This window comes from Siniperca chuatsi, linkage group LG8 (genome assembly GCF_020085105.1).
Source record: "Siniperca chuatsi isolate FFG_IHB_CAS linkage group LG8, ASM2008510v1, whole genome shotgun sequence".
Lineage (NCBI taxonomy): Eukaryota > Metazoa > Chordata > Actinopteri > Centrarchiformes > Sinipercidae > Siniperca > Siniperca chuatsi.
The window spans coordinates 4,007,613-4,031,925 of NC_058049.1; the positions used below are offsets into that span (position 1 = coordinate 4,007,613).

The 24,313-nt window shown below is 40.9% G+C and overlaps 2 protein-coding genes across 2 annotated transcripts in view; one reads left to right on the forward strand and one right to left on the reverse strand.

Annotated features, from left to right (window-relative positions):
* pde6a (phosphodiesterase 6A, cGMP-specific, rod, alpha) overlaps window positions 1-19,079 on the forward strand; it is a 100,410-nt gene extending 81,331 nt beyond the window's left edge. The window contains exons 24-25 of the mRNA XM_044205702.1: window positions 17,028-17,094; window positions 17,234-19,079. Of these exons, the coding sequence (XP_044061637.1) occupies window positions 17,028-17,047 (20 nt within the window). The 3' untranslated portion in view covers window positions 17,048-17,094; window positions 17,234-19,079. The remainder of the gene's footprint in view (window positions 1-17,027; window positions 17,095-17,233) is intronic.
* Window positions 1-24,313, reverse strand: part of ppargc1b (peroxisome proliferator-activated receptor gamma, coactivator 1 beta) — a 90,510-nt gene that overhangs the window by 31,938 nt on the left and 34,259 nt on the right. Inside the window, exon 2 of the mRNA XM_044205696.1 lies at window positions 859-1,044. Within this exon, the coding sequence (XP_044061631.1) occupies window positions 859-1,044 (186 nt within the window). The remainder of the gene's footprint in view (window positions 1-858; window positions 1,045-24,313) is intronic.

Consider the following 24,313-nt stretch of genomic DNA (forward strand, 5'->3'; position numbering starts at 1 on the left):
ACTTTGGTAACTGGGGTGTTAAATATTAAATATGGGGAATTTGGCCTCACATGGTGTTGAAGCCCTTCACAGGACAGTTACTTTCTCTGAATACCAAACAAAGGACAACGTTCTGCCCCACATCTGCCTGTATACCCCGCATCGCTTGCAAAATCCCACTGAAAAAAACACTTCCAAGAAGCAGACAAGATTTCGAAGGACTGTTATTATCAGAAATTTAAAAAAAGTTTGCCCCCATCTCACCCATAACCTTAACCCAAGCTGAAGAACACAAATCCATTAGTACCTCAGTGAGACTGTGCCTTATTACTGACTAACACTGCATAAACATTAAATCCACTAACTATTCTAAGGCATACACTTTTGAATGGTGTCCTCAAGACATTAAGCAATGGGTTCAGCCATTCAGGGTGACTTCTGTCATTGCTGAATCACTGATGTTGTGTTTAGGGGTCCAGTAGAATGTTTTTCCAAAATCAAATCGGATTTGAGAACTTTCCAGTTTCCAGTGGCTTCAGGGTGCCAACTTTGTGGATTAGCCTTAAACCTGAAGCGTGTGTTGATGAATGGGGTTATTTTCTTGTGCAAGTGCTTGTTTGTGCCTTTAACTTTGTACATGTAACATCTTTTGCATCAGTCTTAGTGAACCTGTCCACCAAATTTCAGTCAATCCACTAATCTTATTTATATCGATCTATTCATTTTGACAAATTTAAATAATAACATTTATGATAACATTGTTACTACCATCATTGAAGAAGTCAGATGAAGATGTATTTTAGAGAAAAAGTGACATATGTTAGATGCATTTTGATGGCAGCCCACACCCATGCAGTATAACTGAACTGTAAGCCTCACCTCAAAAAGCTCATCTGCTGTACTGTAGTGGATGGAGGCCGGTGATGCGTCCGCCGGCTGATCGTTGCACCACTGTAGCTCGCTGAGACAGTTGACGCTGTCGAAGTCGCTGGTGTCCAGCTGTGAGAGGTCGATGTCCGGGAAGTCAGTGTCCAAGCGGTCCGAACACACCTCCTCCTCCCCATACTGAAGATGGAAAAAGAGAGGGAGAGAGGGGGAAAGGTCACGTTAGTCAAACATCAAGATTAAAGCAAAACTCCCAGGCGGTTTGTCTTTTTTGAGATGCAACAAAAGTGCATGAGTGTCACTTTGTAAATCATGAACCCAAAAAACTGGAGGTGCTGATCACAGCTGGAAAGATCCTCAGTGAGAAATGAACAAGTGTGCATGAGTCACTCGTGTCTGCTGCTCTGCTCTCTTATGCGATCACAAAGGAAATGCTGTTTTCTCTGTAACCACTGCTCTCTGAAACACAAGCTACCAAACGTGGGAAATAATTCTGTGAAGTTCATCGCTCAGCGCAGCACTGCCATTGTTAGAATTAGGGGTTTAGTTCCCATTGGACCACCCTTTCTAAAATATGTACATAGTTGAAGTACTGTGAGGCACTTTGGATAAAAGCCTCCATCATCTGGCATATACTGTATATTATTACACTGTTCACTGTCGGAGTCACAAGGAGCTCTCATCAACAGCCCCTCATCTCTCAACAGCTACTCATTATAGATAATGAGACTTGCATGTCAGAGGAGGTTCGACACTGAAACCAATAGAGGCATCTGTCCCGGCACAATGCAAGATTAGACAGAAAATGTGTCACATACGCCAGCAGCACCTATCTTGAAGTGTCTTCATGCATTATCCTGCACATCCCCCCGTGGTTCACAACACAAAGTGCAACTGCAACTCAAGAGGTCTTCAGGTGATAAGTTCCCCTTCGTTGGTTGAGGGCGTGTTAATCAGTGAAATGAGCTGCTCTGTTTAATATGTTGACTCTTTGGTCACGGTGGCACGTGGCTGATCAGTCACGAAAATCTCCTGAATCATGAGAACTGTTACAGTTTCTTTAAAAGTAAAGGATTTGCTCTGTGCTCATGAAATGCAAGAGGCATATTATGGAGACTTTCTTTCAGTGGCAATAATGAGAACAACAGTACCCAACTCTTCTTAAGAACACCTAAAAACCCTCAATGACCCCTGAATCCCTAGAAGAACGCTAAAGAATGATCAAATGAATGACCCTTAAAGGCTTCAGGTACCCCTCAAGGAAGCCTATAATCACCTTAAGACATCCTGAAACCCCTTCAACGATCCTCAAAATGCTCTTAACAGCACATGGAAACCTCTTGCACACCCCTGGAACACTCTGAAGAACTCTTCAAACGCTCTGAACCCCTGAAACCCTGGCAAGAGCCCCACTTTGTGATCTACTAAAATAATGTTCCAGTCAGAAGTTAGCAGCCACGTGGACTGCAGTCACAACACATGGCTGAGATTCAGACAGAAACACAGAGCCACGTCATTCAGAGAATAGAAAAAAGAACAGCAGGAAGTGTGTGTACGTGACTCAGTGTGAAGGGAAGTGACTGTGGTCTCGTGGGGGAGGAGAATGAGGGAGGAAGAAGGAGGAACATTTTGGGGAAGGAGGAAAGAATAGTGTGAGGAGGAGAGACAGGAGAAAATGAGGGAGTATGTGGGGAAAGAAAGTAGTCAAACTGGATTTTTTACAGCCGTTGTATACTTGTTGAATATGCGTGTGTGTGTGTGTCTCTGTGTGTGTGTGTGTGTGTGTACGTGAGCTGTTTCCACAGAAAAGTAAGGGATCAATTTCTTATTGTATGTATGATATGAGGAAGCATGCTCTGTTACCAGTTTTTCTGTCTCTCATTCATGCCCACACAAACACAAACACACACGCACATACGCACACACACACACACACACACTTCCTTTTCTATTCATCTCACTGGGCAAGCAGACAGGGTTGACCAGTTAGACCAACCATCTTTTTAACTGAATCAAACTGACGGTTTTCATTCACAATCAGGTTTCAGAGTTAATCTCATCTCCAACTGGCTAAACTGCACAGTCAGGTTGACATACTGTCTCTGATAGTCCTGCTCTGTCCTCCTCCCTCCTTCTCCATCGTGACCAATCATCAGAAACCATTTCACAAAGCGGTTTACAGAATTTACATTTCCCAAAAACTAATCAACAAACAGTTTATACATAAATGATGAATTTACAATATAATAATTAATTATCTCCATTTCTAAACAGCAGTGCATGCTTATCAGTCACCCGCTTCTCTTCCCTCCCTGCAGTTCTTGCCTCATCATTTTGTGCTTTTGCCACTGTGCTTTCATTTGAATGTATTAATGCTTTTGAATTACTGCCTACTTTTTTCTTTAATTTTGGAAAATACTTCATCTTTTTCTTATCATTACAACATATCTTAAATGGACTTGTCATTGTCTAATAATTACTTTACTGTCATTGTCTAAAAATCTTGTTTTTTTAATATATATATATATATATATAATATATATATATTTTTTTTTACAATACTTCATAATCACCAGTTATGTCTGCAGAGCTTTTTCCTCAAACCTCCTCTGCTCTACACACTCTGACATGCAAATCTGCACATAGTCAAACTGTCCATTTCCCATCATCCAGAAAACCACATCCAGCTTTAGTTTTTTAATCACTACAATATCATGTTGTATTTATGATCGCTGCTCGTAGTGCTTTGATCTATGACCTCATACAACTCGAAGTACAACTGTTCCCACTCTGCCTCACAGTGTGTGTGTGTGCGTGTTTATTTGGTCTGTGTGAGGAGTGTTTATTTGGGTCACGGAATGGATAACATGAGCTGATATCATTTATGGTTTCATAAATTACAGAACGGAATTACACAGTAGACCAGAGAAGACATGATCAAAGAGCCAATCAGCAAAGTGGAGAGAAAAAGAGAGAAAGGAGGGATGGAGAAGGAGGAGTGTAAAGGGGAAGGGGAAAAGAAATTAAAAGGCAGGAGGAGAAGGAGCTATATGGAATGCAGTAAGAAGGGAGGAAAGGAAAAAAGGTGAAAGAGAGATATGGGTCGGAAGAGAGTGAAAAAAAGAGTAATAGAGGAGGAGCAATGGAGAGAAGGAGGGGGAGGGTTGTCGTGACTTGATAGAGAAGAAGAAGGGAAGAGGATGCCCTCTATAAGACCCTCCCATTGCTTCCTCTCCCTCCAGTTGCTGATGCAGGTGTGTGTTTTCAACTAGCTTGTGTGTGTGTGTGTGTGTGTGTGTGTGTGTGTGTGTGTGTGTGTGTGTGTGTGTGTGTTAGTTTGCATGCAGCACACATCCCTCTCACATGCGCCTGACTAATCCCCCCCACCACTCGTTCGCTCAGTGCATCCTTCCTTTCCTCTCTCCTCTTTCAACTCATTCTCTTCTTCTCAGCTCTATTCTCCGCTTCCTTCCTTCACTTTCCCTCCTTATGCCCTCTCCTCTTTCCTTCATCTGTCCTTTCCTTCATTCAGCATCCTTTCATCTGCCTTTTCTGCTCTCTTTCCTCCTCAACATCCCCCACCTACTCTACTCTTATTATAATTGTCTTTTCTTTTCTCTCCATCCATCCTTTCTCCTCTTTTCTCCCCCTCAGTTTGTCTTTTCTCATCTTCCATTCCCTTTCCTCTTTCTCCCTTTTCTTCCACCCCCTCTTTTATTCTTTCTATCATGTTTCTCTGCTGTTTCCTCGTCTCCCTCTTCTATCTTTAACTTTCTTCTTCTTTTCTTCCCTATCTCTTGGTTTCCTCCCACCATTTTTCTCCTCATTCTTTTTGTCATCTTTCTTTCCTCTCAACATCTCTGCTTTCTTTCCTGCATTCTTTTTTCCTCTTCCATTTTCTTCAGTTACCTCTTGCTCCTCACCATCTTTCCTTTCCTCTTCTTCCTTCTGCCATCGCCCTTTATCCTCTCTTCTGCCCTTTCCTTTTCACTGCCCTTCATTCTTTTCCATTTTTTGATTCCCTTTCAGCTCTCCCCTTTTCTTCTCTCCTGTCTTTTCCTTCCTGCTCTCCCTTTTCCTCTCCACCTTCCCTCTTCCTGTTTCTCTCCTGTTTTATCCTCTCCTCATCTATCTTCTATTTCTCCCTTTCTTTATATATCCTCTCTTCTCTATTCCTTCTCTCTCTTCTTCTGCTCTTCTTCTCTCTCAGAGGACAGGCTAATTGATTTCTTTGTTTCCACTCAGCCTCTCTCTCTCCTCAGTCATCCCTCGTTCTCTCCCTTCTTCTCTCTATCGCAGCCATCAATCAATAAAAACATCCTTGGGCATGACACACACACTCCTAAACACATACAACAAATAACACAAGTACACATGTTGCACCAGAAAACATGTAAACTGGACAAATACATGAAGTGGAGAAAGAGCAGTACATACACACACATACAAGTCATGTCATGTCACGTCGGCGACCCTCTACCTTATATGATGCTCTGCTGGTGTGTCCTGCTCTCTGTCACACACACTAAGACACATACATGCACTGATAGAGATTGGCCCATGTCACATGCTAACACACACACACACACTCAACAATGGGACATCCCACGCATATAAAACCATGTTACACACAAACATGACCAAGCACCACAACACACGTGACGCACATTTGAACATCGTCTCTGCAGCAGCAGAAGGCAACAGGCGGCCGGCGAGTGTGGCTGCGGCGTGTTCCCAACGCCGCGCTGACTCTGAATAATGATGAAGTCCCTGACAGCTACACAACATGACTCACAGATGCCAGGAGGACAAAGCAGGCGACCGAGCAGCTCAGCGAGAAGGGAGGCCTTCTCTGCTCTGCTCTTATTCAATTTTTCTCGCAGCACTTACAATGAAAAAAAAAAACACATCAAAACATGTCACTACTGGACACTTTTGTAACTGCTGTGAATCCTAGATGACTGCAGCTAGGATTCACTATTTTCTTTCTACCGATAGTTCCTACATGAAACTGCTCACAACAAGGTCTGTGTATCTTGAGTAACCGGGTCATGATTTCTGGAAAGAGACATTGCTGTTGACAAGGCAGACATCTCTACTGATATCTCCAAACCTTGGCAACTCACACCAAAACAATTTAGATGGATAAATAGCACTATAGGTAAGAGGAAAAATAAGCATTTTTGATTTTGGGGTGAACTGTTTTCACTTTCATGTCTCATGTCAAGTCTTTAGGGAGTCAAGTGCTAAGTCTGAGTATGACTCATGTCGAGTCAAGTCTCCAACATCTATAAATCTGAAATCTAAAAATCTATCTGTCTTTCACACAACTGCAAGACGATGCTTCTCAGGGAACGCTGTCATTTTTCTGGTGAGGAAAGTTTCTTTGTACAGTAGAAAAAGTTGATAAAGCTTTGCAGTTCATTTCAGAGGAACAGTGCTGCACTGGGTCAAACACAGTTCATAACATGATTAGTCCAGTAAGGCAGTGAAACAGCCAAGAGGTGAGCGGAGGGAGTCTGTACCTACATTTGCATGTTTGAATCCATGAAAAATCTCAATGCATGAGTTAAAAAGAAGCTCACTCTGACTCCCCAAACATCCCCTACTGAGGTGGCCTTAAGCAAAAGAGGAGTTTGAAATCCAGAAGTCTGAGTATGAATATAAATCAGGGTTTTTGCTGAAAAACACCACAGTGCTCAGTCATCCTTCCCTGGGAAAAATAAATGTGTTAAGCTTGCTAAAAGGGAAATAAAAAGGGGAAGAAGTAGCTTATTCTTCCCCTGTTTGAATGTACTATAATGGTAGTGGCATAACACAATAGCATCTCAGGAATGAACACATCAGTCACTGTGTCTCTGTATAAATCTATTATGGCTTAAATGGAGCATTAGAATGGGCAGATTAAGCAAATGGGCATGAAATTAATGTAGAATACAGACACCTTTGAAGATATTGAAAGCGCATACTTAAGGGAAAATTGCAATAAGTTCATTCTGAGTTTAAGGGGTTTTATAAAAAGTGGCAAATATGACTGAATTATAAGCTACTGCCACAGAAATACAAGAGCAATTCTGAAACATCAAATTAACTAAGGAAAACATTGTAGAACAGAGGTGGACTTCATATAAATTCACAGTATTTACATCTACAATTTGTGCTGGTGTGAATGCAAAACTTAGTCCTGACCTTTGACCTTTTGAAACCTATAAAATCTACTTGCTAATGTCTGCTTGTTAAGGGCATCACAGTGTCATTATAGTGGTATTGGGGGAATGAGGTGTAAAAAATATGAAGTGTGGTGACTTCCATTTGTGGTTAATCTCTGCCTTAGTAACAACAGTGAAAACCTACTGGCCCGTTGAGTCATAAAAATCCTGCCGGGACAATCGCACATTAAACCTGCGCTATTAATAGCAGGCCTGCACGTGGGAGAGCTATCTGGGCTAAAACGAGCAAGTGGATATGGAAAGGCCAGCGAGACTCTGCGTGGTGCTCTAGCATCCTTCACTTCTATCTTTAAACGCACGCACACACACACACGCACGGCACATTCTTTCAAGGGTTATCTCTTGTTTTACTTCTCACCATGGTGCTGAGGTAAAGCTCCATGTCTTTCCATTGCTCTTCTATGAATAGCATATTGGGATTTTAGTTACACAAGAACTTCTTGGAGGCTGGAATTATCTTGCTGATTGAGTTAAGTCTTCAGTCTTCGGGGTGGAGTTAAAAAGCCACTTTATCTTAGAATAAAAGCTAAAATTATGAAGCTGAGCAACCTCAAGAAACACTACATACAACTACAACTACATACATACAAGCTAGTTAGCTTAGCATATAAATTCAAACTAGCGATTAGCTGCTAAACAACCTGAAATAATTATACTGTGTCCCAATTCCATACTACATACATAATTGTATACAGTGTGTACTATATACTAATGTTTATAGTATGCTAATTTTGCAGTACAAGAAATCAACATACTTCGGACGTCATTGAAACTGCAACTGCAACTGGACTTTGGAATGGCAAATACATTGCACAAAAAGAAAGCAAAATGTCTTTTTTCGAGCTTTTTAAGAATGCATGTTGACTCTTTTCAGCACACAGTACTAAAGTTCTCTGCAATTATAGTGTAAACACACTACACACTGCTTAGAAATAGTGTGTCATGTGCAACTATGACCCAGCTTCACTCTGTAGTGCAGAGTTTTAGTGTCCCTTTTCCCAACTTTTGTGCCATATATGACGGCGAACATACAAATTGTGATGAATGTATGGAATCTAGGTGTTAGGTCAAATAAAATAAGCCCTTCACATAAAGCAACCACTACATGCTTCTGATGATAATGTGATACTTTATTGATCCACAAAGGGAAATCAAAGCTTTCCTGGCAGCTCTACAGCAAGCCTTTTGTAATGTTACATAAGGTCAATCACAAGCCCAGTCATGTGCCACTGAGTCCTCGCCAGTGTTCTGGACTGCCCAAACTTCCCTTTAGACACACACTCTCACACTCAATCATGCACACACACAGATACACCAGTACCATACAAGGTCAAGCTCTCTCAACCCTGATTTCTCAGGTTAGCTATACAGCCACAGGTGTGTTACATGAATAATTTGATCTGACCCTGAAAGGCTTTGGTACCAGTAGTTCTGTTCTGAACTGCTAAGGCACTGGATCAAGAGGTTTTAGACTACCACAACATGAGGTTGCAACTAAAGACATACTGTAGATGTTGCAGAAGTCCCTCGTACTTATTGCAGAATTGCTGAACTAATTCTGCACTTTAACTCAATTCCCAAGAGCGAAAAAAAATCTAATTTTGCTCTTTTTTCATCCATCAGAAGTGACAAGCTACAGTCTGGCAGAGAGTTAAATTCTGCTATTGACCTTTATGGATATGATGAAGGTTCATAACTGACCACAGCTACAGAAAACAGATATTATGTTCATTTTCTTTACTCAATTAGTTGGTCAATTCTTATAATACATTCTACCTTTTAAAAAAGGTCTAAAATGCCAGATTCTTTTCTGTAAAGGCTTGTATCAGCAGCAGTAATGCAGGAGTGACTGGGAATAATGCACAGAGGAGAAGAAGGGTCTTTTCCCATGGTTACCACTACAGCATAAGTTATATATGTTGCATGTAATCAGAAATTACAGTGACATATTTTAATATACTTGATCTGCAAGAATTGACACTTCCTCCAATATCTGATCCAGGTTTGAAACTGTAAATGATCCAAACTGATGCCTTTAACCTATCTTTGAGAGACACTGTAATACAGAAAATGGGGAGGGGGTACATTCGAAGGTTAAGTGACATACCAGATCTCATATAGCTGAAAAATGGTGATGAGAGGAGCCGGATGGAGAGTTGTAATCACCTTCCAGCCTCGCATATTGAAGTGACATGGAAGATATAAGGCAGCGTGCCAAGCTGGGGACTCTGTTATGTGTCCTTCTGCCTTAACTCTCACTTTCTTGTAGGTCACATTGACAGCATGTGGTTTATAAATGACACCTCAGATGTTCCCGTAGTGCCACTCAAACTTATTGACTCACGACCCCCATAAATGAGGAAACCCTGCATGTGAACATCGAGCATCGACACCAAATTAACAGATTTTATTTTCTCTTTGCAAGTGGTAATCCAGATGAATCTCGATCTTAATTTTGTCGTCTCCATCTTTGGTGCCAAGCGTTAAATTCTGTGGTGTTTCTGCACTGCATTTCCCAGAGAACACTTTTAGTCAATTACACAGTCTGGGTGATCTCATCTTTGGATTTTTGGCTGTGCTTTGTCTGTACAGATATAATTGTTCTTTTATCACTTTTTGCTTAATTTCAAAACAAACCAGGAACTTTAAATCTATCCTGTACACAAGGAGATAGTTTCCAGGAAACAGCTGATAAAACAATAAATATTTATGACCTTTATGTCCTAGAATATGTTTACTTATATTGTATACATCATCTTATGACCCTGAAAAATTATGTTGTGACCTTCTGAAGGGCCCCTTTCTTCAGGTTGACAACCACCATCATGACATTAAAGAGTCCTCTGTGACTCAGTGAGTAATTTGTTGACAGGTAATGAGAAGAGAAAGCTTCACAATTTAAACTTCCTAACTCATTTTTCTCCTCTGCAGCCAACGGAGAAGGGATGTGCTTAATTACCGCGAACAAAAAGGACGCCCCCTCCATCCGCGGCCCCCCTCCATGTTTAATAAGGGCCACAAAAAGCCAATTATGTGCTGTTTGATTATTGAGGTACAAAGTCAGACAATGAAAACTCACAAGGGTACGGACGGAAGCTAAATTAGAATGCAGATCAATGGGAATCATTATCTCGTGCCATTTAATCTTTATTCATCCAGAGAAGCTTGACTGAGCACCAAAATGTTTTTTCAGTAGCAACCTGCTTTACATTCACAAAGTGAATGTAAAGAGCAGCCCAGTACAAACGCAGTCTTCTGCTGCAACTTGTTTCCTCCCTCTAGTCTGAATTTCTCCAAACAAGATTCAAACCTGCGGCCCATCGACCCGGGAGCTCGCTTTTCAAACCCTTTCATACTACAGTCCAGGGCTGCAACTAATGATTCTGTCACAAACCAATTAATATGTTATGTTGTGTATAATCGATTAGCTGATTATCAAAATTGTTGTTGATTGATTTTATTTTGAACAACTTGATAAACTTATCAACTTAACAAATTGATCATTTCTGCACAAGTGTAAGGTTTTTTTTTACCCTCTCTCTTCTTTTTGCAGCTATTTTTACTCTCCATTTTAATATTTAATCATGTGATTTCTGCTATTATTGGTTAAGTAAATATAAAATCCTATGAAGATGATCCTGTGTTTAAATGGGATTTTTGCTTGAAAACCCTAGAAACATCATATTATAAAATAGCAAGTTGTAAATAATTTACACTTTTGAATATTTAGTTGGCTTTCAGAGCAACCTCAGCTGTAATGCTGCTTGCTTAATGCAAAATCAGAAGTTCTCATTGAAGATATTCATGTACTGGCCATGAATCGTACTGGATGAATCGACCCATCATCATCCCCCTTGTGGATATAATTTTTAATCCTCCAAGTTCACACAAAGTATGCATCACATTCACTTTGCATTGGTTAAAAGCAAGTATATCAGCTTCCAAATTTTGATTCTCCTAAATGAAACAAGTTTCTGATAAACCAGGCGGTCGGTCTGATCCTCAGAGACTCGCAGGAAGACAGAGACAGAGAGTTTGTCACTCTGCTCCCTCTGGAGTTTCTCTTTTCTTAGTAGGAATGAAAGATGAACAAGGGAAGAGAAAATAAATGGAAAAAAGGAGACATTACCCAGAATGCAAATCTGCAGTCTGATTCTTTGATAAGTTCAATGGTTACAGCACTTACACACAGACAGCTATCAGTGTGTGTGTGTGTGTGTCTATATTTAGCTTTTATCCTGGTCTCATGATCAGTTCTTCCACAGGCTGCTAGTGACTTGAGGAGCAGCTGCCAGACACAGATGACCCCTCACAAATACACACACACACACACACACACACGTCTTAAAGCTTGATGATGCTAGTGAATGGGGATCATTGTGGAATCAATCAAGTCTAATCAGACGAGCTCTGGTGGCAAGTGTATGTGTGTCTGTGACCTTGACCTCATGCAGTGTTGCTACCGCATGAAGATAAAGTGATTTATGTGAACGTGCGCCTCTGTCTCACACACACACACACACACACACACACACACACTAGTGTTTCTTATTACATGCATCAGTAGTGAGAGAGAGTGTGCATGAATGAGAAAGACTTTCAAGAAAGACAACTGTGTTACATTTGCTGAACCTTTAAAGGAACATTCTTACTAATTTTCCTCTGAAATTCATTTAGTTAATGTCTTGAACTCAATGACCAGCAGCCGATCCGGCACGCAGTCAGTCAGTAAGTCATGAGGTCAAAGTAGATGTGTGTGTCTGTGAGTGTTTAGTGTGTTTTTGTGAATGTGCTGTGATAAGCAGAAATGAGGCCATATGAGGGGGAAGTGGGACGCTGCTGAAAACCAGAGCATTGTAAAGTACTGGCTGTTCCCATCACTGCTGCTCCAGGACGTATGGATGTGCATCGCTCACCCTACACTGCCGAGGTGCCCTTCAGCAAAACACTACGACCCCACCAATCTGCACTTCTAACAGCTGTTTGATGATTGTTCAGTCTTATGCCAAACAATGATCAAATTGAAGATGACCAAAAATAACTTTCTAAGCCAAACAGCTCTGCATCTACAAAGTATTCTGACTTGAGTCTTCACTTCCGATATGTATTCTCTGCTTTAAGGTGGTGTTGTCCGTTCTGGAAACTCTAAAACAGGAGCTTTTTGTCCATTTTAGGTTGCTTTTAGGCTACGTCACAGACAGCTGTTGTCTTACTGGTTTAACATTGAAATGTCAAAAACAAATGAGGTTAAAGTTGAAGCTGATTGAACTTTGAGCACAGTGGAAAGCATCAAATCAGAGCGGTCCACAACACTCAAGGTAGCGCTGCCGTGAGGTTCAACGTCTTCGAGCTCTCTATAGAAAATCCATCAGCGTGTCCCTGATCCATACATACTAATTCTATATGGTATGTACAACATACCATAATCATAGTAACAGTGTCCATTGATGGTGCACTGAAAAATCGACTGTATTTAGTATGCATTCTTGTCACTTTTCCAGTGTGAACACGCTATATACTCAAAAGCTGTTCAGAAAAAGTATGTAGTATGGATTTGGGACACACTGAATGACTCACATGTCTCATGTGTACAGGGCCTTACTGTTCCTTCATGTACGCTATAACTGCAATAATAGTTAATCCAGGTACTGCATTACTAATCTGAATCTGTGCAAGAATTTCACTACTCTTATTACATGTGAGGGATTAGACTTAATCCAATCAAGAACTTGTGACAAATTTTATGAGCATTTCTGTCCACGTTTGCACCTATCATCGTTCTCAGCTGCTAGGAATATTGTATAGGCAGGCACTATGACCTCTGATCTTTGACCTCATTACTATGAGTTGCTGGTAATGTTGGAAAATCAGACAACAGTAGAGCTGAACTGATGAAAAGAGACAGATAGGTACTGAAGGGTATGTAGAGAAGAACGCCACTCTCTCGCATTTTGACTTAGTGACAAAAACACACATTTCTACATACTTTTCTTTGTTCTTTCTCCCTCTATAACACACACACACACACACATATACTCACAGTCACACATCATCAAAGGCTCTCTTCCTCTCTTTATCTCAGACACACATATGCTCCATCACTTCCTTCAAATCTCTGTCTCTCTCTCACACACACACACACACACACTCATAAACATACACACACACACACACACACACACACACAGTCTCCAAATGATTTCTGGCCTTCAGTCAATACAACAAGTGTTATTGAGTGCTGCTGATGCTGCTTCCAGTCTCAACTCAAAAACACTCAAGAGTTCAATCAAATGCTCATTCTCTCACTCTTGTTTCTTTTGGACAATCTCGCTGCCTTTAAAAGGTGAAACCCTCAGAGGCTTGTACAACAACAGGGTTGGGTAATAAGAAAGTTTTGGACCCTGGGAAGTTCCAGTTTGAGGTTTTTCAACAGTTTCAATTCAAGTTTTGTTCGATATTTAGACAGAAGAAGTTATGATTTTGCTTTTGATCTGTCATACAAAGGAGTTTCAATGAATTGATTTGAACCAAACCAAAGTGATTCAATATCATTTGTGCTCTGGAGTTCATTTTACAACAAAATAGCACATTATATGCAGCTAACTTCAAAAGAATAAAACACCTTCAAACTTCAGTGAAAAAAGCTGTAACATGTCCTTGTCAAAAAGAAGAAAATTTCCCTTTTTTGTTTCAGTCTTGTACCTTTTTTTACCCTGGATGGCCCAAACCTTCCCATAACATGGCACTAATGCTCTCATAACTTTCATAATGACCCTCATAAATATTACTAATGACCCCACAAATTCAAGAAACTGCCTTACTCTGAACATCAAACCTTGGTATTGGCAATGAGTTGCACCATCGATAATGTGTTGCAAATCATCCACAGTCATGTCAATGACATAACATTAAAAATCAACTGTGATCTCCCACTGAATCACTTTCTTTGGTTAATTCAAAGTTTCTTCGGGTCACTGACGGCATGGAATCCAGTCGGTCTACAGCTCTTCCTTCCTGCTGGGAGATCTGTTACACTGATCTCACCTCCAGCCAACCTCTGTCACTCTGCAACCTAATCTGGCTCTATCCCTCCCCCCTCCACCATCCCTCCATCCCTCGGCTAGGAACAGCGGTAGAGGCATAGAGGCTAAATCTGGAAGCGGCAGCCCAGGTGAACCCTCGCCTGTCCCCTGCATGTAAGAGGCTAATGACGAAGGGTTGGAAATACACACATTAAGCCAAACAGACTTTACTCGATTCAACAGGTTGATTAAACTGCAGCATATACTGTAGATCTGCTGCATGTGGGTGAGGTGTGTTTGCTTGTGTTATCTTTTCTACATCTGTTGCTCTGTCTGCTAAATGCAGCCAGGACTCTGGCAAATTATGTCGACCTCAGCCACATGTAGATGCATCTACCAATCGATCCATCTGTTAGATACGTGGCAGTAGCTGTACTTCCTGTCTATATTCTCTGAGCAGTAGGCAGGGCCAGGGCCACGCCCACTCCTCATCATCCTCACCTCATCACTAAGCACACTGCTTAATTGTTGTCAGATTAGCAGTCAAGGCTAAATCGGACTGTTCCACTGGCCAATGGATAAAGCCACAGCCAATCAAGAGCGAGTGAAGGGCAGCACAGCAGCTCAGTGAAATGCGAGAGGGGTGGGAAGGTGACAGTTGCTGGGCCGGGAGCACAAATGGAGGGTAAATGTGGAGAGATACCAAAATACAGTAATCTGGGAAGAGTTCTGCTACCGCAAAAAGTACTACACCAAAGTCAACACCAGAATGTTCATGTAAGATTCATTACCTTTGTTGAAATTTAAACTTGCAAACTTTAATTCTTGAAAAATAAATTGTTGATTGTTTTGAAATAATTTTCTCCATCTGTACCCTTGTATGGCTGTAAAGGTTTGCCTAAATCTTTATTATGTTTTTTCTCATTTAAAGTGGTATAATGTAATGTTTCTGTTGCTTCCCTTTTTACATTTAAACACTGAGAAGAACAAAAGTCTTCTTTTTCCACATGTTTTGAATAGATTGGGATGCCAAAAAAAAAGACGCTACTACTACACAAAATATCAACTATTTTAATACTATTTTTTAATGTTTTTTTTTCTTTGTATCCAATAAGCTTGATATGATTTTTTTCTGTAGTTATCGGCACAAGTTTCTGGTCAATACACACAAAGAATTAGGTGCTAGTCATGCCAATGACATATTTGAAAAGACAGTTACTGCACACTAAGCTCCAGTGATTTGTTGTATTCATTCTTTTTAGAGACTAACTCTGAAAACGATCAAGTTTAGTTGAAAGGTTGGTGATACAACATGTGATCGTCCTCTCTTTAAATATTTATTTAGTTAACTACCACGTGTTACTGTTGCAATATTGAACGTGTGGTGCAATAGTGTTGGGAATGCAATGGAACGGGGTCAGAATGTTTAAAATATGTTAATATGTATACAAACCTTCTAATCTTTATGCTCATTACAACTGAAACACTTTTTGAATTAAACAATCTAAAAATACCAGTATCGACCATCAAAAGGCTGTGTAAGTGTAATACTAGTATCCTTCTAGAGCCAAACCTGGGCTGACAGCAGCATCGAAGTCAAAACTGTGAACATCCACAAGCTCGAAGACTTGAAGAAAAATTGTGAGCGACTGAGGTGGCTGAGGATGATGATGGAGGGATGAAGGCAAGAGAGAATGGTGGACTAAAAGGAGCGGAGAGCTGTCGTCTTGACTCTGCAGGTAGCGGGCTTGTCGGGTAATGGGATCGGAGGGGGAAAGCCGATTCAAAGCTCAGAAATAAGAGCGCTGGTGGCAGCTGAGACAGCGTGGAGGCCCTGCCAGCCAGGTTCTTTCAGGGCGACACTTCAGTGTGAGAATAGAATGGAACAAAAGAAAAAAAAAAAAGAAAAAACATTTGGGTGTTGAATGGAAAAAGGAAAGAGAGAGTCGGGAGGCTGAGAGTGTATGCAGAGACACTCGAGAGTTTAAGAGGATTGAATTGGTTTCACTTTCAGTTGAGCTGTCGGGAGTGGGTTTGCATCACATTTAAAACTGAAAAAGTTAAAGATGGTGATAGACAGGTGAACAGGCAGAGGGGAAAAAGTGATGATAATACAAAAAATAAGGTGTGATAGAGCAGCTGATTTTCATGGAGTCGTAGCCAGAGCAAAAAAATCATTAAACTGGATTTTTATGAAGGTATAAAGATCAATAATCCAAATCTATCATATTTGGTGAGTAGTTAGAAGGTTAAAACCCAGCAAACTATTTACATGTAATTGACTAATGATATGAATTGTTTATTAAAATCAGGACATGAGCTTTAATTTGACGTTTTGATAAAATTGCAATTCATAGTTTCTCTACTCTTCTCAATCTTTTCTACATTACCTCTTGCTTTCCATTTTCATTCTGACTTGTTTCCATCCTTCCTTCCTGTTTTACCTTTCCTTGCCTCTTACCCACCTTTCTTCCTGCTGCCCCTCTTCTTCACTCCACACATTTAACCTACTTTTCCCAATGTTTTCTTCATTCTTTCCTTGCTATATTGTAAATCGTTCCCTCCCCCCACTTCCTTCTTTACATTTCTCCCTCCTTTTCCATTTTTTAATTCCTGTAATGCTCCATCCTCTGTTTGCGTTAATGTTCCATTAATGCATGTGAGTTCTATAATGTATAAACAACATGCTTGTTTCTGCACATGAGGCATCAAGGTCAAACCTCCCCAATCAGTCTCACTAAGGAACTTATTAGAAGGCAACAAAATACCCATCAATCTGTGCAACGTCTTGCTTCTCATTTTCCTCCTCCCTCCATCTTTCTCCTCGTCCTCCTATTCTTCCTGTCACATGTTGAAGGCATGACACTCATTATTCCCTGCAAATTACTATTCACATCTGTCTGTCTTACAGTGGAGGCTTTTCCATCCTGAACACTGGATTCTTTGGATATTTTGGCATGAAAATGGTCGGATTTGAGGTAATTGGCACTAAATACAGTATTGGCTAATTGTGACTTCCTGTAAGTGATCGCTCTCCAATAATCCATATCTGTTAAAACCCTCCTTTCCACCTCCATCTTTCTTCTTGTCCATCCACCCCTCCATTCCTCCTCTCAGCTGATAATCTATCTTTTCAGGCAGGCAGCGTTTGTAAAGCCCTTAACAGGATTGGAGAAAATCTGAAGTGAGTGAACCTTATCACAAGGGTCGGGTCTAAGGTCAATAGAGGGGTTAATGATGGTATGTACGTGTGTGTGTGTGCATGTGTAGTGGAGGAGGATACTTATTTTGTAGCACCACAGGAATCACAGGGTATAAAGGTTATGTGTTTTCATTACCTATGTATGCATTTTCTCTGAGTGTTTTTTGTTAGTGCAGCTAAAAACACACATACATGTACAAACACCTTTCCCTGACCCTGATTACAACTCTGCGACTTGGCCAATCGCGTCACACCACACTCATTTTGAAACTCCAAATCCATCGGTTCACCTGACCTTAATTCAGCAGCGTCAGGTCGGCCAATCAGATTACTTCACCTTCATTTAAATGCCTTCGATGGGCAGTTTTGCCCCTGATCTCAGCCAATCACATTTAATTTGCAAGACTTTCAGTATTTGTTTAACTTAATTTGTTAAAATCTATTAAATTTACTCTTTAGCTGTTGTTCAAAAACAATTTGATCAGCAAGAAAGAAGAGTCACAGCATATATTACCTATATTTTGCAGTTGTATTTTGGTGGTTCAATTAAAATTAAATAAAATATAAATACAATTTTAGAACTTTTCTATAAACATTCAGTCTAGGCTCTGGCCCAAACATGGATTCCCATCTCAGCTCCGCTGGCCTGACACTGGACCAGCCCGCTGTCTGCTGATGTTGTGTTGTCCTTCCTGCTTCCTGACGATGCTGTCTGCAAAATAAAAGGACGATGCTGCAGCACCACAAGCGCGTTCTGCTTATTCTGACAAAAGGACAGCTGAGGCTCTATAACGTCAGAGAAACAGAGCTGCAGAGAGGAGGAGGAAGCCAGTGCAGAGCAAGGGCGTTGTGGAGAAATACTATCCTGCGAGTCACCAGTGGCAGCGGGCCTTAATTAATTATCAAGAGTCAAATTAGATAATGCCTCCGTGTGTGGAACGACCTGAATGTATACAAACTCCCATGAGGAGAGCTTTTTTTAATGCAATCCTGGAAAAGGTGGTAAAACATGACAGGTGTGTTCCCTCATATTCACTTCATCATCAGTTTCCTCCACAGCACCACATCTCAGACACCACTGCTGAAATTTGACACTGAAATTTCAGAGACAGACAGGCGGGGTTCCTACAGAGGAAGCAAAAGAAGAGGAGGGAAATGAGCAACCCCTTCTAGTAAGCTAATGAGCTGAAAAGTTGCCATCAACAGGCATGTTGTCTCCTTTATTTTTGTCTCCTTTCACTTCTTTTAGCATCCCCACAGGACTGTGATGCAAGAAGTCATGCTTTTATAGTAATATAGTATAGTGGGTATTAAACCTCAATACTTTTCTGGTACTGACTGACATGTATCTGTAGCACTGAATTAAAAAACTGACACATACTAGCTATCATTTAATATCTGGTCAGATTCGTAGTCTGCTTTGATCATCATTCTAATTTTAGATTTTATTAAGTTCTTGTACTGTTGCTTTTGTTTAGATATTATTTGAAGTATGAGAAGTTTTTTTTTGTTAAATGGAAAAAAAGTTTGATAAAAAAAGTGTTGTTATATTACAGAAAACCAAATATTGTATTGACACTAGAATTGAATATTTAAATAAAATAGTAGAAATAATTAGAAGGGAGGGGATGAAGTATGAAGGAGGAGAGGAGAAAAGAAAGGAAGCAAGGAGGGACAGAGGCCAAGTTGGCAAATCGTTCCACTCAGCAGGCTATAAAATAGAGGACAAATAAAGTCTGAAGGAGAATTTTAAAAAGAGAAGCTTCGTCTGTTTCAGTCATTTCACCCACCCGTCAATCAATCAATCAATCAATCAATCAATCAGTCACCATAACAACGAATCAATCAACGAATCAATTCCTGACAAGGTCAACCTTGAGATGAGACAGACCACATGGCCAAAGCAGATGGATCAGACTCCATAAAGTCTCTCTCTGTCTCTTTCTGTCTCTTTCTGTCTCTCTCTGTCTCTCTCTCTCTCTCAGCCCAAACAGAAGCATGATGAAATGAAAACCTTAGCGCTCACAGCTAATTACATGCCTAATCACATCCTGTTTGCACTCCCACAAAAACATAAACAAACCTGTGTGTGTGTGTGTGTGTGTGTGTGTGTGTGTGTGTGTGTGTGTGTGTGTGTGTGTGTATAAGACAAATTGCTGCTGATTGTGATTTCTCCGTCGGTTGCAGCCTGCAGATTATAGCGAGGAGCTGCATCGTGAAGATTGGTCACCGGCAAACTGACTTCTCATTACCGAGTGATAATGTGATGCCTAGCTTACGGAGACACACACACACACACACACTCAAAAGCATCAATAAACACAGTGACACGCAAAGTTAAAAATAACTATTCATGTATAAGTAGTTAAGGGATGCTTACAAAAGAGAACTAAAGACAGAAGCAACACACAAAGTCTTGCTCACACATAAACAAATTTACACATTTCAATGATACACACAGGCTAAGTAGAAAACACACATTTATGAACACAATACTAACTCTGGTGTGTCCCCCAGCACACAAGAAGGTGTCATCATGAAGTAACACGTGCATGTGCACACACACACTCACTATCAGTGATCCAAAAAGCCCATTTGTGTGAGTAAATGCTATAGTCTCAATCCTATTGTAATGGGCTGTGTTCCCCTTCAGCAGGGTGGGTCTAGCTAGCTGTAACTTCTAGAAATGCTTATCACAGTTCAACAACACACACACACACAAAGACACACACCGGTGGCTTCTCAAGGTCGTTGTGAGATTTCTAGGAAATGTGTAGATAAGCCCAACTCAGCATGTGAACTGTGAGGCTAGAGGGGTGAGGAGAAAAAAAACCAAATATAGATAGAGGAGAAACAGGGGTTAAAGGGTTTAAAGGCGCTAGCATCACGTAGCATCTGATATCAGTTCATCTTGATATTTTATTGAGTAAATCAATCAATCACTAAAAAAAGAAAAAAATATAGTAACTAAAAATAATCATTAGCTGCAGCCTTAATATAATATCGTGTCATACTGTCAGGTGGAATAAAGACACACGCACTGTGTGTATGCTGCTGATTAGCCCAGCTGGCAGTCTCACACACACACACACACACACGCATATGCATGACTGCACAACACTTGCATTTTCCCAGGACGTCAAAAATACCCCCAGTCAGCACTTTGGTATTCTTTACACAGAGACAATGACAGTAAGTGTCTAATGTTACAGCTGCTTGGATAACACAAGCCTGTTCCTACACACAAACACACACTGTAAAGGGACTGTGACCCAAGGAGAAAAACTGAAGGAGATGCTTAAACCCTGAATTTGTCAAAACCTCACAACAAGATGGCACCACCTACACCATTGTGTGTGTGTGTGTGTGTGTAGGAGTGTGCACATGATCCAGGTACTGTATCCAGGCAGATTAAGCACTTATATCACAATGACAAATCTAAATGGCCTGGTCACACACACACATACACACAGAAAGGCTGATTTATGGCCTGTATCGCAGCCGTTCTATTAGTGTGAACAGTGATGAGTTTCATTACTGAAGACACAGATGAAGGAAGGACAGGAGATAAAGAAGGGAAGAAAAAGGAGCGATATAACAGAGAGAAAAACAGGTAAGTGAAAGAGATAAAGCAAGAAGAGTGAAGTCTGGGATAAAAAGAGAAAAAGAGGAAGGAAAGGAAGGAGGTAGAGATGGGGAAGGAATGATGAAAAAAGAGGGCGGTAGAGAGAAAAAGAGAAAGGAATGAGAGAAAGACTGACAAGAGGAGAGAGAGGTTTACAAAAGAGAGAAAGGAGATGTAAGAAAGACAGAATACCAGAGGAGGCAAAGAATGAACAGAAGGGAGAAAGATGACAGGGATAAAAGGAGATAAATTGGAAAAAGAGAGAGGAAGAAGAGGAGGCAGACAGGTGAAAATGAAAAAAGAGAGACCACTGATGTAAAGAGAAAAGGGAGAAAAAGAGGTGATCAAATTAAAGGATGTAGAGAAGGAGGGAAGAGGAGAAGCAGGTAAAAGGTAACGGACCAGACCTAGGTCATCTGATCTAATGGCTCATATAGCAGATGCATCACGATGACGTGTGTGTGCGCGCGCGTGTGTGTGTGCGTGTCCCGTCTTGTCTCATTCTAATGCAGCGCGCTGTGTGTCTGCAAACTCATCCTCTCCCCTTCCCTTAATCCCCTCCCTCTTCCTCTCCATCCCTTCTTCTTTCTTTCATTTCATTTTTCCTCACTCCTTCTCTCTTCCACTCTGTTTCTGTGCTCTTTAACCCCCCTCCACTTGCTTTCCATCATGTCACCCTCTTTACTCCCCCCGTCCATCCCTTCTTCTCTTCGCAGCACTGCAGAGCAGAGAGGTGAAGCAGAGCATCACGACACACCCGTTCCTCTCTCCTACCCTCCCCCTTCCATCCCTCCATCCAGGAGTCCCTGCATCCATCCGTCCAGTCACGACTCCTTAAGGGTGCAAGGAGAAGGAATGACAGGAGAGGAAAACACTGAGTTAGAGAGAGGGAGATAGAGAAAAATATGGAGGGGAAAGGGAGGATGAGAGCAAAAGAGGGAGAAGAGAAAGAAAGAAAGACAGACACACCTAGAGAAATAATGCCGATAATGCAAGACTGCCACACAAGTATTTATGTTGATGTATTTATGTTTTTTTCACACTAGCACCTGAATGCAACTAATGGAACGTTTCAGAACAGTTGCTTTACACTGCATCACCACACAACAATAACTTTGACAAAAATAAAAGAGGACACGTTGCTCACTGTGATGGATTACCCTTTTCAAGTAAGTTTCAAGTCTCTGCAAGTTGATTTTTATTCTTTACTGAAATGAATGGAAAGTAATGGCTGCCTGGAAGGCAAGAAAATCTCATTCATCAGTCTAAAAAACCTACGGTCTGCTACAGAGAATGGTCGGCATGAGTTTCCTTTAACACACTCCAAGCGTTTCCAAACTATAGACTTTTGAAACTTTAAAACATTTAGACAGTTTTTGGTACAAAACTAGACAAGTAAGAGCACAAGTCTTCTTTAGGCAGCACCATAATTGTAGAAAATGTTTCATCCAGTGTTCAATTCCTACTTGGAATTAATTTGTGATGTAATATACATAATTTCAATACCCACTATCCTTCACTTCAATCTACGTTCCTTGTTCCTGCTTCAATACATGGTTGTCTACATTTTTCAGAATGCATTTTGACATAAAAGGTGAAGTGAGTGAGTTTCTGTGTATTGAGTTTTTCTAGTCAAGTAAAAGTGTCGGTCCCTCCCCGTACTAACTGATGTTGTCTCTCCTGTATAAATAGGAAATGTTGATGTGAAAATGGAAGCTCTACAAAGAAGTCTTTGACTATGCTTTCAAATTGTAGCTGCTGGAGATTTCCTGATGTGATGTCACAACCAGAAACACAGCAAACAGCTAAATGGAGCCAGACACCTAAATCACATCCCTGATAGCTGTTTTAGGGGGTATTTTTTCCTTAAAGGTTATATAAAATGGTTATTACTTCATTAATGTGATGTAATTCCAGCGGGATCAATCTTAAGTGTAATCCAATAAGCTATTAGTTATAAAGAGCAAGGAAAAGTTATTTTCCAGGACAGGCAAGATAGTTGGGAAATTTGTGATGACTTTATAGTTACAGCCACTAGTTTGGCTTAAAGGTCACCATTGGAGATGCATGGTTTTCCAGGAATTTCTATTGACCATTTTATGGGTTTTGAACTTTCTAAAGGAGGCTCAGCTAATGAGAGAGAGACACAGAGGGAGAGAGAGAGCATGTGTCTATATATCTATGTTCTAAATATAGAGTCCAGCTTTCTGACAAGTATTCATTTCAAAACATCAATACCAGTGAAGAAAGAGAGAGAGACAAAAAGGAGACAGAGAGACAAAAGAGAGGGAAGCTAAGAGAGCCTTTTTTCTTTATTGTTGGTGTTAATCAGTCTCTCATTTCAATTACTCTGCTTTCACTCCACTAAAGGCTCCTACACACTGTGCTATAACAACAATCTTGCATGTTCATTGCAGGCTGTTCTTGGTCTGCGAGGTCGAAATCAGTTGTCGGTGGACGAGTCTCACAGGACGATTTAGGACCACCAATTTGTTTTCTCGAGACTGGTAAACTTTTGCCCAGAGCAGCCCAAAACAGCACACTGTATAAGAGCCTTACGACCAGTGATGCTCTTTTCTTAATCTGTCTCTCACAGGATCTCTCCTCTCTCTTCTGTACATCACTCTCTTCCTCCGAGTCTAAATATGGAAGTTATTTTTGCAGCCATAGTCGTCATCTCTCTCCCTCTCTCTCCTCATTCCTCCTCAGGAAAATGCTCCGATGCAATGCGAGAGACACAGACAGACTTCTAAACATAAGCTCGACTTTCACCAACACTTCCTTCCTAAAATCACCCATCATCTTACATTGCTACTTTTTTCATCACACAAACACGCTCACACACACTCTCACGCACAGCTGAAAAGGCGCGAAAGGAAGGAAGGAGGATGTGAGAGGTTCTGGCTCAGAAGCTCTTCTGGATCAAAGGTCATAAAAAAAAGATCAAAGGTCAACACTCGTCTCATCCAATGTCATTCTAACGTTTCTTCAAAGAACCAGCCTGAAGGCGTGTGTGTGTCGTGGGGTGTCACTGTACCCCCTCCTCGTGAGGCAGTAGGAAATGCTGTGGGGTTTGGAAGGGGGGTAGGTTTGTTTTGAAACTCTAGCGTGGCCTGGAGGGGTGGAGCTCTGACCTTTTGGCTGGGGTCTATGTGTGTGTGTGTGTGTGTGTTGGGGTTGAAAGGACACTGTGAGAAACAGCTGTCCCAAGTTGCACACTCACAGATTTCCAACAAACACACTCTATTTCTGTCTCACAAATACACATAAGCATACACAGTGCTGACTGCTAGCATAGCTGTGACGGTGTTCTTTTCTCAAACACACACACGTGTAAAAATAGGCCTCAGGGTCGCTGTGCTTGTCTCCC